The following is a 14843-nucleotide window of genomic DNA, read 5'->3' on the forward strand; positions in this document are numbered from 1 at the left end:
GTCACTGTTGAATATGGCTAGCATCGAAGCGTTTTTCTGGAGGAGAAATTCCTGTAAAGTGGAGATGTTAAAGATGGAGTAAACGGCGTAATTACACCTTCGTATACAGTGAGTGCATCTGCTTCTGCTAGAGTCTTTTCAAATTACTGTTATTTCTTTTAAATGAATCTATGAAACCAGCACGTACAACCCGTTGCAAGCCAGCTATTTAGTGCTGGATAATTCCAGTTGCCTACACGTGTGTAGAGCAACTCCACCGTTTCAACCAAGTGAAATTCCTGTTGTAATTGAAGGGATTTGCAATTTGTTTCGGCCTTTTTATTTGCTCTAACAAATCCAAATGTCATAGTAATAAGACTTGCAATCACATAAGAGCGTGAGATTCCTCTGAAATGTGTCATGAGATTATATCTAAGAAGTTTTAACTTTTAACCCAATCTAGGTGCAAGACAGTATGATACAACTACATCTACATTTTCACATAAGCCTTTCCACAATGATCCCCACACTCATCCAGAAATGCTACCACTGTTTTGTAGTGCGCAAGCATAAAGTCACGTTTGGGTTGAGCAATGAGCAGCATGGGGCTATATGCCACTCAACTCACTTGAGGGTGGGAAGGCCGGCTTTCTCTTCGGATAACAGTACAAACATTTTTCAATTGACATGAACATTATCCAGTCAATACCCCATCTAAATTGAATTCATTTTCTGAAATCCCCATCCCGTCCTGTTGCTGCACAATTACATAGCCCGAAAGATATATTTGTTAGCAAGAAAGTGAATAGGACAGAACATAGACCTAGATTGTTTAAATGATAAAACCATCAATCACCAGCAGAAGCATCAGCAGCATACTCTTCTTGTTTTTAGCATGTACCATATTCATTCACAACAAGGTCATTGAAAATATTCTTACAACACAATTCATTCTGATAAGTGAACAAATGTATGCATGTTATAATTGTAGCCGCACAAATTAGGAGGTGCGCATACAAAAATGTATGCTGGTGCATAATTTTGCTTCCAATAAACTTCAATTTATTGTTTTCACAAAAGAAAACAGCCTGACCCAATGCATTCCCCTAGTATGTATGAAGTCCCATGCATATAAATTAATGTGAATGGAACAAGCAAAGTCATGCAATGCAATAATGGGGTGTTTTCCTTTAGAATCTTAGACCAAAACTACTGTGCAATTTTGTTTTTCCATGCTTATATATGACATACATGTTCTAAACTTTCGTTGGTCATATATTAAAAAACAGTGTTCATAGTACTGCTTCACACACAATATGTATGCAAGAAAGTGAATAGGATAGAACATAGACCTAGATTGTTTAAATGATAAAAGTGCACATGGTCAAAGAAGTTCAGCACCATGGTCAAAAATAGCAAGAAGTGATGCAACTTGAGCAATGATTTGAAACTAAAGGGAAAATAATATTGAGGAATACAGACCTGTTTAAAGAGGAGATTCATGAGATCTTCTGAAGGAAAATGGTCAGAAAGTGTGTCACACTCAATTTTTGGAGTCAATCCAAAATCTGATGCACTTTTGTCCTTCAGCCTCAGCCCGCTATCAATTCCTAAAAGTTCACCCTGACTTTGAGCATTACTGAGCATCCCAGGATATCCAGCATTTTGTACCAACCTGCTTGAAAGATTTGGTCCTTTCCCAACAAATCCAAAACTCCTAACCTGTCCTGGATCTTGCACAACAGGAACATTCAAGCCCTGGGTTCTATGAGAAGCTTGGCCATGACATGGGCTCAAGATAGCAGTAGCTGTTTGACTTAAATCTTGATTCATAGACACATTTTGCACTTGCCAACCTTGCCTACCACTCTGGCTTAAATTCTGACCAATACCACTTGATGTGCCAAAACTTATTCCAGAACTACTTAGAGTTGGAGAACCAACTATGTCACTTATGCCACCCAACCTTTTAATTCCTGAAATGTTCATTCCACTTTCAATATCAGATGTTGTTAAAGGGGAAAATAAACAAACAGTACTGGAAATGAAATAATCATTTCCTTGGAGAATGTGCACATTCTAGCTCTTATAGTCTACAGTTGACATCCGTCCAATTCCTGCTGGTACATTAGATTCAGTTGCACCCAGGCCATATGCTGGCATTGGCATACGGTTTAATTGCCCTGAACCAGGAGCACCAATAATATTATTGCCAAGACTGCTATTGCCATTGGCTAGAGAAGATAAAGTAGCCCTCCCCCTAATTTCATTTGGAAGGACTTGTGGCCCAACAATACTGGAAGATGGCAAATTCAGGACTTGTCCACTTTGAAGCTGAGAACCTTGAAGTTGTCCGCCAAGTTGCTGTTGTGCTGCAGATCTCTGCAGTTGTTGTTGTTGTTGGTTTATTTGATGTTGCTGTTGTTGCTGTATCAATTGCATCACCATCGCATTGTTTTGAGGATTAGATGCTCCATTGTTGTTTATCCCACAATCCACACTGCCAACTTCTGCACCTGTATTGTGTTGCTGTTGCAGCATAGAAAATCCTGCAGATGTATCGTTGGTCGGTAAACCCAAATTTCCAAAGGAAGGAATATGTTGCTGTGGCTGGCAAAATTTCTTCAGCTCTATGCTTCTCGGGAGTCCCTGAAGTAAATTTCCCTGACTGTTCATCAATGGTTTCCCAAATTTCCCTCTATTTAAAGGATTAGAGTTTACACCATGAAATGCTGCTTGTCCAGCCTTCCAAGTAAACCCATAGGTCCAACACCTGCTTCTGTAGTTCCCCCAAAAGAAGAGTTCATTCCACTTTGCTGTTGTGCCACTCCACTTAGGCACAACGTGATTGTGATTAAATAGAAAGGATCTAGCATAAACTCTAATAGCAGAGTTTGTGGAAGCTATAGTTTCGCACAATGTGACAACCCTTTAAAAAAAGAAAGAGTTGCTGAAAGGTTCAGCATCAGGTCAAATGAGTTCAATGAAGCCAATTACATCTAAAAAAGACATGCCCACTTCCATATGAAACAGAGAGCAATAGGCATATAAGACAGCCACAAAATATTTTAATCACGTTAATCTAAGATGAATTAGATAGTGAACCATCGAAATTTCCTGCATTTTGCTTATGGTCTTATCCTTTTCTAAATTCATATTGGAAGTGCGGCAGATCATAGTGAGAACGGGATCCTGAAGGATGGCTTAGCACACCTATTTAGCTCAAGACATTTATTTTCCAAAATTTTTTGTACTAGAAGATGCTTTCTTTTCCCCAAAATGGTTATTAAACTAAAGAAAAAGACTTATATTTAAGACCTATCATTTTGAATTGATCAGTACCTTTCAGGTTCTAGGTTTACAAGAAATATATAGTTTTAGGCAGACATATCATGGCTGAATGATATAGCTTTAGCTGTTGCATTTGCTTTCTCCATTACTGGTCATATGTAATTATTAAACCCAGTAATGGGGTAAAAGATAATTTAGTATCTGCAGTTTATATATATATATATATATATATATTGGAATGCTTCACATAAACATACCTCTAGATAATTTAGTATCTGCAGTTTATATATATAGATATATATTGGAATGTTTCACAGAAACATACCTCAAGGGGCTGCAGTGCAAAGAGAGGCTTCCTTTGGCTTAGGTGCCAGGTTTGAAGGTTATTCCATCGAAATTTCCTGCATTTTGCATATGGTCTTATCCTTTTTTAAATTCATCTGATGGAAGTGCGGCAGATCATAGTGAGAACGAGATCCTGAAGGATGGCTTAGCACTCGGTTGATTTAACAATGAACCATTACTTTATTGGCCAGAAGTACTTGTTTTCAAAACAATGGTTCCATTAATGAAAAGATTTTAATCCATTACAACAAGAAATGGGCTGCAATCTGCAATTAAGATAAACTAAATCACACCCTTCACCGGATTCTGCATATTTTGGTTTATATTTAAGACCTATCATTTTGATTTGATCAGTACCTTTCAGGTTCTAAAATCTTTTACGAACACACAATCTTCTATAAAGTTTCTTTGTGTTAAACTTGCTCTTTTTTTGCACAAAAACAGTTAGAATTTATATTCTAAAAAACTGTGGCTAAACCATATAGCGTAGGTTTACAAGAAATATATAGTTTTAGGCAGACATACCCTAGAGTGCACAGATAAGTATAAATTATCCAAAAAATATTGTGGAGGCCTATCCATGTCATTCTACTCTGAATTCTGCATGTGTGCTGCTTAAGAAACTGACATACTAACAATACTATTAGACAAAACATGGTATGAGCACACATTTTCAGAGAAAATTTTGATTGTGCACCCCTAAGGATAGGCAGGAGGCGAGGTCATTCAAAGCCCTTCCTTGCAGTCCATGCAATTACATGGGTTGGTAAAGCTAAAATTATATCGAAACTGCCCACGTTCTTTTAAATATCCTATGTAAAGAAACGAGAAAATGCGAGGTAAGCGATGGAGAAGCCTGGCGACTAAGAGGAAACATGGCCACAAGAATGACCTGGTTCACTTCTGGGGTAAGGAGAAATTGTTGCTGCCACGGTTGCACTGTGGAATCCATCGACAGTATAGACCTGTAGCTTTCCCCTGCAAACAAGGGGAAACGGAAGTTGTATACGATGAGGGTGTGTGGCAGAAGAGGAGATTCATGAGATCTTCTGAAGGAAAATGGTCAGAAAGTGTGTCACACTCAATTTTTGGAGTCAATCCAAAATCTGATGCACATTTGTCCTTCAGCCTCAGCCCGCTATCAATTCCTAAAAGTTCACCCTGACTTTGAGCATTAGTGAGCATCACAGGATATCCAGCATTTTGTACCAACCTGCTTGAAAGATTTGGTCCTTTCCCAACAAATCCAAAACTCCTAACCTGTCCTGGATCTTGCACAACAGGAACATTCAAGCCCTGGGTTCTATGAGAAGCTTCTGGCTTAAATTCTGACCAATACCACTTGATGTGCCAAAACTTATTCCAGAACTACTTAGAGTTGGAGAACCAACTATGTCACTTATGCCACCCAACCTTTTAATTCCTGAAATGTTCATTCCACCTTCAATATCAGATGTTGTTAAAGGGGAAGATAAACAAACAGTACTGGAAATGGAATAATCATTTCCTTGGAGAATGTGCACATTCTGGCTCTTATAGTCTACAGTTGACATCTGTCCAATTCCTTTTGGTACATTAGATTCAATTGCACCCAGGCCATATGTTGGCATTGGCATACGGTTTAATTGCCCTGAACCAGGAGCACCAATAGTATTATTGCCAAGACTGCTATTGCCATTGGCTAGAGAAGATAAAGTAGCCCTCCCCATAATTTCATTTGGAAGGACTTGTGCCCCAGTTGTTCCATTCCCTCCTGCTTCGGTTCCCAGAGTTAAGAAAGGAGCTGATCCGGATCTTGTGAAGGCTACGGAAACCACTCGACATGAGGTTCCTAAAGTGCAGAGAGAAACAGAGATTGATGTCATGTCGCAGTCGCAAGATGCTGATGATGCTATATTGGCCAGGCAGTCACATATGAAATACTAGCTAAGGGAAACCCCTAGACTTGGTAAGTAGTTCTCCCTCTATTTACTGTTGTATATTTTCAGTTGTATGGAGGTTTAAACACTTGCTCATATAAATCTCAGACTCCACTGTACCAATTTAAACCTTTTTCTTTAGTCAGATTTCTCTGGATTACCTCAATTAAACCCCGAAGGTCAAGTAGAAAACATATGTCAAATAACTTTGGTGGAAACTCTGCTACAGAGTAGATGTAATCAATCACCAATTCTCTGCTACCATTTTTAATGCTTTATAAGCCCAAAATAATATATTTTATTCTGAATATGCTAAAAATAAATGTGAATCAGGAATTCCAAGCAGAATGATGATAATGGGTTTTTTTTCCAAGGAAAAACCTGTAAGGTAACCCAAGGGATGCATGGCATATCCAGTAAACTTGTTGGTGTAGATTAGTGCATCTAGCTCGGAGATTTGAACTTGGTACCTGCTGACAGGAAACTAGAATAATGACGATGCATCGCACTGCAAATTCTAATAAACAGGAGAGTATCTCCTATATATTCTAATCTCACAATCAACCCACGTACCATTTACTTCCACAAATGATCCTTTACATTGGCTAAAGGGTCGTAACAGTTGATCAATGTTTACTCATTCAAGACTTTAACAAATGATAGCATTGAACTACCATTATACATTGTGCATTCTAATTAGTGTATACATTTCAAGGTGTTGCTTTAGACTCCCTTGATTGATCCCTTAAACATTTCTTTTCCAAAATTTGAAGCAGGATGTTTAGGGCAGCAAAATGGAGGGTTGAAAGGAACAAGACCAAAGCTGAGTTCAAACTCCAGTTTCAAGTCACTCAAGTATGTGTCCTGACCAAGTTGCTTATCTATTTGCAAAACATTGTAAACAAAACCATTCAAGGACAAGTTCTCACCAGCTGTTATGATTAGGTGAATTTCAATTGTAGCTTCTGAGATGGATAATTGCATATAAATTGTGTTACAAAATGGAGGTTCACTCGCCTTACCAATCTATTAAACGTAGCATCAGGTCTCGGCATTTATCACGTATGGATTTGTTTTCCATTAGTGTCTGAAAGGATAAACTCATGCATTGCATTTTTGATAGTGCTACAAATTATGCAAAAACCTTTGCAGTAAGGTTAGGAATTCTCATTTTGAGTAACTGTGCAAATAATATATAGTTTTTCCTTACCTATTATATATCACGTCCAGACCAGAGAACAATTTACAAAGTCAGGAACATGCCTGAGAAAACCATGTTAGATGAAAATATAGCAGAACAGCTGACCTTTGATTGCAATGGTGCCAATCTTGTAAAATTAGGGTTTACCCTATCCTTAGAGCACAATCCTGTATAATCTGAGTTTACCCTATTCTTAGAGCACAGGTGAACTAATTAACGTCTGTCTTCTTGTAATAAGGCAATTTGGAGCATGACCCAAGTCATCAAGATCGTTTTGCTACATTATCTTGATTATTCAGGATACCTAGAGGAATGGATGCATCTATGTTAACTTCTATTAACTTTGAACTAGCATTGTGTTGATCAGCCTTCTACAGTTTCTTCATAGTTGAAAACTACAATGAACATATATTGTCCTGCTCATTTCAGGTACCACAACCGGGATATGACAAGTTGAGTATATCCCTGATATCATTAGAGACAGGTAAAATCGTAAGCAATACAGGAAGAGCTTCCATCAATAACGGAACTTGTCAATGGTCTGATGCAATTTTTGTAACTACAAGACTCGAGCAAGATGCAAAAACTGGGAATTATCATGAAAAAATGTACAACCTTGTTGTATCAACGGTACTGCCTATTTCTCATCTTTTACATACATTTTAATCCTTTTTAAATAATTGAATATTTACCATTATATTGACTTGAACACAAAAACATTAAAGCAATTCTGATTTGTTTTTCTTTTGTTTAAATATAATTTCTGCAACTTGCCAGGGCTCTTCTCAATTTGGTTTCCTTGGTGAAACAACCATCAACCTCGCAGATTATGTAGGAGCCATCACTCCATTATTTGTTTCTCTGCCCCTTAAAAGTCGTATCACCGGACTATTTTACATGTAAGGCATCCGGGGGTATACCTAAAGTTTTTCTCTCATCAGAGTTTTAACAATAGCTATTTGTTGTTGTTTTATATTTTAATGAAAGTAAAAAAAGTTAAAAGAAAATTTTGAATTCAGCTATCTATACAAAATAAATAGTCTTATTACCTTGTTTGTTTTCAGGTTAGGATTCAGCGGATCAGTGAAAAAAATGCATGCAGGTAAAGATTTGATCTGTAGTTTGGTTGATATGGACCTGAAATACAAACAATTTTTTTCTCTGATAATCATCTGGCAAAACTGCTTCCTTTAAAGAGCTATAGATATTTTCTTTTCTGACTGATTACACAGAGATTTTGAGCAAGAAAAGGATGTCTTGGAAAGAGAGCATCATAACATGAATAATGAAGTTGCTGCTATGACCCTGATGAAAGTGCTATATTTTCTGAAGCGACAACAAATGGCCATGGCAGCGAAGTAAGACCTCTAGGCTGATACAAATGGTTCCTATGTAAACATTCATACTCTATCATAAAATTGTATGTTGGAAGTTTGTGATGGCCAATAATGCTTTTGAATGATACTCTATAAAGTGGTAAACATCAATAAGAAGGGTGTTAATGGTTAGTTTGGACAATCTGGAAAAATTATGCGATAAGCTTTTTTACATCCTACACTGGCACTTGTGCATTCTTTTCTTATATCAGCCTGTAAATTATGTTTGGTGCATATGGGCAAAATATTCATAATTCAATGGCCCTGCCACTATCTGGCATCTAATGAAGGCAGATCAAACAACTCGACTCGAAATTTGTTACAGGTCATGTTTGATGGTTGGCTATTCCAAGACATCAAAGCGAAATGTTGGCCTTCTTATGATGTTGACATCATCAAAGCCTTTGCTAAGTCACCTTCCTTTTACAATTTTCCAACCTTACTGTAACGAACTGTAGAAGAATATGGTACTGCATGGCAATCCAATCTGTATCAAAATTGACAATTTTTGCTGTCAACTTCCCCTCTTGCAGTGAGAAAATATATTCTGAGAACCAAAAAGTACGTACATTTAAATTTAGCATACTTTTACTCGATCCTGTGAATTCGTTGCAGACTCTGGATCTCTCAAACATGTGGTTGCCTCCAACTTGATGAAGTGCTTAGATTTCCATCTCTTATGACTCGGGCCTTAATTGTAAGCCTCCTGTGAGTTGTATAGCCTGAAAATGTCGTAAGCACCTGTTCCTTTAGTTCAAAATGAGATGACATAGCAAGAAAAACAAACATTGCAACAGATATAAATAAAATTATAGCAGGCTGCAAGATTAGCAGCTATATTTAAAATTGCATATTATGCTATTCTTGGATGCTACTGAAATATAGTTATGAATGAGAAGTATGCTCTTTCTCTGGTACCATTGAACGATGATTCTGAAATGGCACACAGAAGGTTTACAAGAAATCTTATGAATCCAAGAGAATGTATCAAATTATTCTACCTTCCCTGTTTCAAAATCATGGCATTGTCTGCACTGAATCACTGATGATGAGTGTGGTGGGCATTGCCATATACTATATATTTATTTCCTATATTTACATATCAACTCTACTCAACTTTGCATCCAACTTAATCATAATAACTATGGTGTACCTTGTGTCAAACTCTTAAACTTGTTTCCAGAAGTGGAGCCCAGAAAAACTCCACAGAAGCATCATAATCCTTTTAAGAGAAAGAAGATTGGAAGACTTCATTACTCACCATATAATCAAATGCACAACTATCCATGGAAACTACATTTATCAGCTTACCAGGGCCTTGAATATTGAAGCTTGTTGACTAACAGTTTTCTTATTGCTAGGAAACACTGCTTGAAGCATGCAGACCATGGATTCCCATTGGTTTTGACTTATTGAGTCTCCAACAAACATTAATCGCTTTCCTCTTAACCGCTCTAGCAGATTTTTGGCATTGAAACTGAAACACCATATACAGAAAAGTCCAAATCCTTTTATTCTCATATACAATATCACCCTGTTTTTTATCCATTTATTTTCATATGCAATATCACCCTGTTTTTTATCCATTTATTTTCATATGCAATATCACCCTGTTTTTTGGCATTTCATTTCCTAAGTCCTTTTAGCATAAATGCAATGCAAAAGAGAACATACTTCTAGGTAGGCTAATTTGTTTGCATTTTTATTTGCAGGGTTTATTTTGATTTCTGAAATATTTTGGAATAGAAATGATTGAGGTAAAAAACTGATATTTTTTATTTTGGAATGGTGATTGCCAAGAGTTTCGCTGCTACATCTCAGTTCTAACAGCTTTGAAGGAAGCATTTCTAAAGATATTGTCAATGCTAGAAATTTATCTAACCTACAAATTGACTGTAATAGATTTTCAGGTAAGCTTCCATCTGAGATTGCCAAGGTAGGGCTTTTATCTGTTTTCAATGCTAGATTTAGTTTCCTAAATCTATCAAACAATCAACTGTCTGGAACAGTCCCCAGTAGCTTGAGTAAATTCAGAGAGGCATTTATAGGGAATCCCAAACTCTGTGGAGAAGATTTTCAAGATATCAAACCCTGTGTCAAGATATCAAAAACGATTCTACATCACCAAGCAATTCAACATCATTCACTCAAGGCAATTTCAAAGGAAGTAGAATATAAATTAAGGATCCATCTCTGCCTCCTGCAACACCAACGTAAAAGGCAAAAGTAAGTTTGTTTGTTTGGGCAGAAAGGAAAATGGCAAGCTGTACTGCAGGCCAGGTTATCAAATGCAAAGGTAACTACTTCAGTTCAGTTCAGTGCAAGGAGTCATGGCCACATTCTTTTTATTTCATGTATATCATTTCATGGCAAAATTGATTTTCAGGGTTAAGCTGGATTTATGCAAATTGTATGTGTGCAATTTATGCTTCTTGAAATTTGATATATTTTGATTTGTACTTTTGTTACAGCTACTGTTGCATGGGGTGCAGGGGAGCCTCTGAAGATTGAAGAAGTGGAAGTGGCTCCTCCACAGGCAATGGAAGTGAGAATCAAAGTGCATTATACTGCCTTGTGTCATACAGACCTTTATTTCTGGGAAGCAAAGGTATGCTATGAATAATTATCATTAAACATCAAGTTTCTGGGAAGCAAACGTATGCTATGAATAATTATCATTAAACATCAAGAAAATTTGAAGGAAGGATATTAATTACACATCTCCAATTGCACTGTACTGTATAACACATACAAATATTGCTTTTAGCAGTGAAATGGAATGACTGATACTGATACTGCTTTGGTTGCAGGGCCAAACTCCTCTCTTTCCCCGCATTTTGGGACATGAAGCAGCTGGGTATGCACTCTGCTCTTGCCCATGAGTTCTATGTATTCAAAAAAATTAGTTAGTCATATTAGTAGGTGTGTGGGATTTCAAAAAAGTTAATTAGTCATACTAGCAGGCATTCAGGATTTCAAAGAAATTAATTAGTCATACTAGCAGGCATGTAGGATTTCAAAAAAATTAATTAGTCATACTAGCAGGCATCATGTAGAATTTCAAAAGGGAAAAGAGACAGTAATTTTCTTGGAGAAGGGGTGACTGACCTCAAGGAGGGTGACAGTGTGCTTCCCTTATTTACTGGAGAATGTGGAGAATGCAGACACTGCAAGTCAGACGAAAGCAACATGTGTGATCTTCTAAGAATTAATACTGACAGGGGGGTTATGATAAATGATGGGAAGTCGAGGTTTTCAATCAATGGGAAACCCATTTACCACTTCCTTGGCACATCCACTTTCAGCCAGTATACAGTTGTGCATGTCGGTTGTGTTGCCCAAATTAATCCAGAGGCTCCTCTTAACAAAGTCTGTATTCTCAGTTGTGGGGTTTCAACAGGTAAATCATTTTCTGGACTTTTTGAGGGTAATTTGTTGATGATTGTGAAAAAGAGATCATTAAAAGGATATAATTGACATTGTATACTGTTTTATCCAATTCCTAAAGTTATGGTTTCCTGGACTGTTAATAATAAAATCATCCATGATCGTTCCCTTGATTGAAATTCTTATTCACAATTTATTTTGTTGTGGGATCAGGCATGGGTGCGACTTTGAATGTAGAAAAACCCAAGAAGGGTTCTCTTTATATTTTGTCATTTCAATTATATTATTATTATTATTAATGTTTAAATAAAAATAGTTACAAAATTATTTATAGATCACAAAATTAATTGTATTTTATTAAACATCACATATGAATACAATAAGTATTGGTTTAAGAATATTATAATTTGACTTTCTAATCGCACTATACAATTACGGGGCCTACCTTATTTCCATCTGGTTATGGTTACCTTCCAGATTTCTATTTCTATGTTTACCTATAAAATAAATAAAAAATAATGTCTTTTAATTCGAAATACATGCAATGGTAAATGTTGACATAATCCAAGTAAATAATGTTGATATTGCGGAATGGTTTATGTTTATATAATCTATTTAAATAATGTTTTTCCAACACTCATGGTTTATGTAAATAATGTTTTTTCTTATTTGAAATTAACCATTGTTGATCTGACCTTCACTTGAGGGGTTATCATTATTAATTAAGGTGGTTTTATATATGGTATAAGTGGACAACAATTTTAGAAATAATTAATGAGTTTACAAGTTGAAGATAGAAATAGATTAGATAATGCGCGGTTATTTTAAAATATTAAATTACAATGTGGAAAAGCATATTACAGTTACTTAATGTTTTAGTAGTAGTGTCAACAAGCAATGTAAGTGGTTTGTTTTAATATTTGCACATCACAAATTTCTCCGCTTTTCATTTATCATGTAAAACAGTGTAATTTATTTTTTATTTAAAAAAATAAAGTGTGTTGCCAATAATCTATTGAGTTTTTAGTATGAATGCGTTTTAAACTTAATATATTGATATGAATGGTTTGGTTTTGGTTTTGTTGTTTTAGTATGAAATCTGCTGGTACGGGATGGTCATGGTGGTTATTGTTTTCGTCACTAGCAAGCTTTGTATATGCTTGACTATCTGTAGAGGTTTCTCGCTTTCAATAATCCTATCGGCCTCTCTTTGTACCTTTTGGGACAATTGCCAGTTGTTAACCATATTTACACTGAAGGTGTTCTCTTTTGAAAGAGCTCACCACCGACTTTCGTCTACCTTTTTATTTTTTTGCCATTGATTTGAACAACACCTGTCATTATTTTTCACCGTTGATTTGACTCCATTTAATGAATACATGGGCAAGGCCAGAATATTATGCAATCGACATTTGTCCCTGATCGTTGAAGCTTCGTCGTTCCTGCCAGATGTCGGAGTCTAGGATACTGATCACCACATCGAAGCCATAATTGGATTCCGCCCACAGGCCTCTTCCATTCGGCGTGTCAATGTCAAGGAAGCTCGGTGACCACATTGTGTGCCGCTGGTGTGTACGATTCGAGATGAAGGTGAGAATGCCTAACATTTTTTTCATCTTAGAGATTTCCTGCTATGTTAGCCTTGCCGAGAAGCGATGCAACACCGAGTTATAAACCTACAACAATGCACACTCTTATTCTGCATCCATCTCAGTGCCCGATTCTGCTTCAAGAGTGTCCTTGGTAGCAACCAAAACTGTTAATTTGTACCAGTGGTCGGGAATCGAACAATGAATGTCTTGCGGCCATCGCTAGGAGATCCCACCACTAATTCTTGACACAGACACAACACCAATAACAACAAGGACCTTGAAATTGCCCTTGAAACCATTGCAGCATTCCTTTTTACTCAATGTAAAAAGGGAAAATAATATAAATAATATTTAAGAAAATCCCACAGTAAAATTTCGTGTGTCAATATAAAAGTGCTGAAACTTCAGCCAAATCAAAAATGATACTTCCATATTGGACGAAATAACTAATCCTCATCCAAATTTGAATTAAATGTAATCTTTATAGCCGTTGGATTCTTTCAGTGCTTTAATCTAAAGATTGAAATTGAATTTTCTTGATCAAATTTGTATTGAATGTAATTTTCTTAATCAGTGCTTTAGAATCTGAGGTGCAACATAATATTCCATCTATAAATTGATTGTCACACTGACAAGAAATGTTATGGGTTGTTTTGGTTCAACATCTGTATGTCCTCTGTTATTTCTCTCTTCACAGCAGTGTGGACTTCATTGGCATTGTTTGTTATCTGTGCATGTTATTTTTTTTGTCATTAATTGTATGAGGTAATGTATGTTTATATGTGTCTCTGTGTGGGTGTTTATATGTTTGAGAGATGATCAGAGAAGTGGGAATGAAGGAGAGGAATATGTACATGTATACTTGGATGAGCAAACTCATGGAAAGGAAAGAAGAGTTCCTCATTTTGTTTTGATCTTGGAATTATATGTGATTTACTTTTTGAACCCGCTTACCATTTAGAGCATCCATCCAAATCTACAGTAAGTTTTCCATATAAAACTGTGTTTCTGGAGGGTTGTAGATAAATCTGTAAATTGCATAAGGATGTTTTTTATTTGGTTTTATCTCGAACTTAGTATGATATGAGATCTATGTCCTCAGATTCGAACATGCCCAAATTGCTTACTCAAAACATACAGATTAAGCATCTATCTGAGGCTTGCCCATCGAAATCTACAGTATGTGTCATCTTTATAACTTTTCTTTTTCACCATCGTTCCGCTAGATCTATTTGTTTCCTTCTATTCCCTTTTTCATTGAGTTTGTGCAATATTCGTTATTCCTCCATTGATCATAACGATTTTTTATGTTCATTAATTTTGGCAGGATCCAAAGGAATGATTACCAGTAAGTGGGTATATCAAACATGGCGGAAGAACAAGAGAAGAATCTAGCTCAGGCGTTTCTTCACGATGAACAAGTAGGTTTCTTTCTCTTTTTCTAAGTTAATTAATTCTGGAATAATCAATCCAGAATTGGTAGATTAGATTACGATGTTTGATTGTTTGTAAGAGCCTTCATAAATACATATCACAAAAGTTGTCAGGCAATAAGGTTTCATATCAATTTGGTTTTATATGAAATGTATCTCGTAAGAATTTGAACTTGCCCAAATCGCCGATGCAGGATGAATGGTTTTATATGAAATGTATCTCGTCAGAATTTGAACTTGCCCAAATCGCCCATGCAGGATGAATAGATTAGGCATCTACGAAGGTTTGCAAGTAATTAGAGTTCTCAGTGCCCATCAAA

General features: G+C 36.4%; 3 protein-coding genes and 1 long non-coding RNA gene across 4 annotated transcripts; 2 read left to right on the top strand and 2 right to left on the bottom strand.

The window, feature by feature from the left end:
• Positions 1-617: 617 nt before the first annotated feature.
• LOC149200041 (uncharacterized) lies at positions 618-1893 on the bottom strand. Its single transcript, XM_089399510.1, has 2 exons — positions 1462-1893; positions 618-736 (listed from the first exon to the last, which is right to left on the bottom strand). Exons 1-2 carry the CDS (start codon positions 1810-1812, stop codon positions 674-676), a joined length of 414 nt encoding a protein of 137 aa, XP_089255636.1. The 5' UTR covers positions 1813-1893; the 3' UTR covers positions 618-673.
• Positions 1894-6000: 4107 nt separating this feature from the next.
• On the top strand, positions 6001-8097 carry LOC149200042 (uncharacterized). The gene is made up of 4 exons (XM_089400821.1): positions 6001-6389; positions 7165-7365; positions 7513-7634; positions 7968-8097. Exons 1-4 carry the CDS (start codon positions 6312-6314, stop codon positions 8095-8097), a joined length of 531 nt encoding a protein of 176 aa, XP_089256947.1. The 5' UTR covers positions 6001-6311.
• Positions 8098-8686: 589 nt separating this feature from the next.
• LOC149200043 (uncharacterized) lies at positions 8687-9646 on the bottom strand. Its single transcript, XR_016253329.1, has 3 exons — positions 9423-9646; positions 9265-9333; positions 8687-8833 (listed from the first exon to the last, which is right to left on the bottom strand). It is a non-coding gene; the product is annotated as an uncharacterized LOC149200043 (long non-coding RNA).
• Positions 9647-10367: 721 nt separating this feature from the next.
• LOC149200044 (alcohol dehydrogenase 3-like) lies at positions 10368-11797 on the top strand. The gene is made up of 5 exons (XM_089400822.1): positions 10368-10407; positions 10583-10719; positions 10922-10968; positions 11186-11511; positions 11712-11797. The coding sequence occupies exons 1-5, from the start codon at positions 10368-10370 to the stop codon at positions 11795-11797; spliced, it is 636 nt and encodes a 211-aa protein (XP_089256948.1).
• Positions 11798-14843: the final 3046 nt, after the last annotated feature.

The sequence above is a fragment of the Pinus tabuliformis genome, chromosome 2_1 (genome assembly GCF_031772625.1).
Source record: "Pinus tabuliformis cultivar Carrire ecotype Pingquan chromosome 2_1, CPIR1, whole genome shotgun sequence".
Taxonomy (NCBI): domain Eukaryota; kingdom Viridiplantae; phylum Streptophyta; class Pinopsida; order Pinales; family Pinaceae; genus Pinus; species Pinus tabuliformis.

Coding starts and splice junctions, on each gene's coding strand:
- LOC149200041 (XM_089399510.1), bottom strand. CDS start 1,812: ATGAATCAAGATTTAAGTCAAACAGCTACTGCTATCTTGAGCCCATGT. Junction 737..1,461: donor TGAATCTCCTCTTTAAACAG/GTCTGTATTCCT, acceptor GTAATTGTGCAG/CAACAGGACGGGATGGGGAT.
- LOC149200042 (XM_089400821.1), top strand. CDS start 6,312: ATGTTTAGGGCAGCAAAATGGAGGGTTGAAAGGAACAAGACCAAAGCT. Junction 6,390..7,164: donor TCCAGTTTCAAGTCACTCAA/GTATGTGTCCTG, acceptor TGCTCATTTCAG/GTACCACAACCGGGATATGA. Junction 7,635..7,967: donor ATCACCGGACTATTTTACAT/GTAAGGCATCCG, acceptor CTGATTACACAG/AGATTTTGAGCAAGAAAAGG.
- LOC149200044 (XM_089400822.1), top strand. CDS start 10,368: ATGGCAAGCTGTACTGCAGGCCAGGTTATCAAATGCAAAG. Junction 10,720..10,921: donor TTTATTTCTGGGAAGCAAAG/GTATGCTATGAA, acceptor CTTTGGTTGCAG/GGCCAAACTCCTCTCTTTCC. Junction 11,512..11,711: donor CAGTTGTGGGGTTTCAACAG/GTAAATCATTTT, acceptor TTGTGGGATCAG/GCATGGGTGCGACTTTGAAT.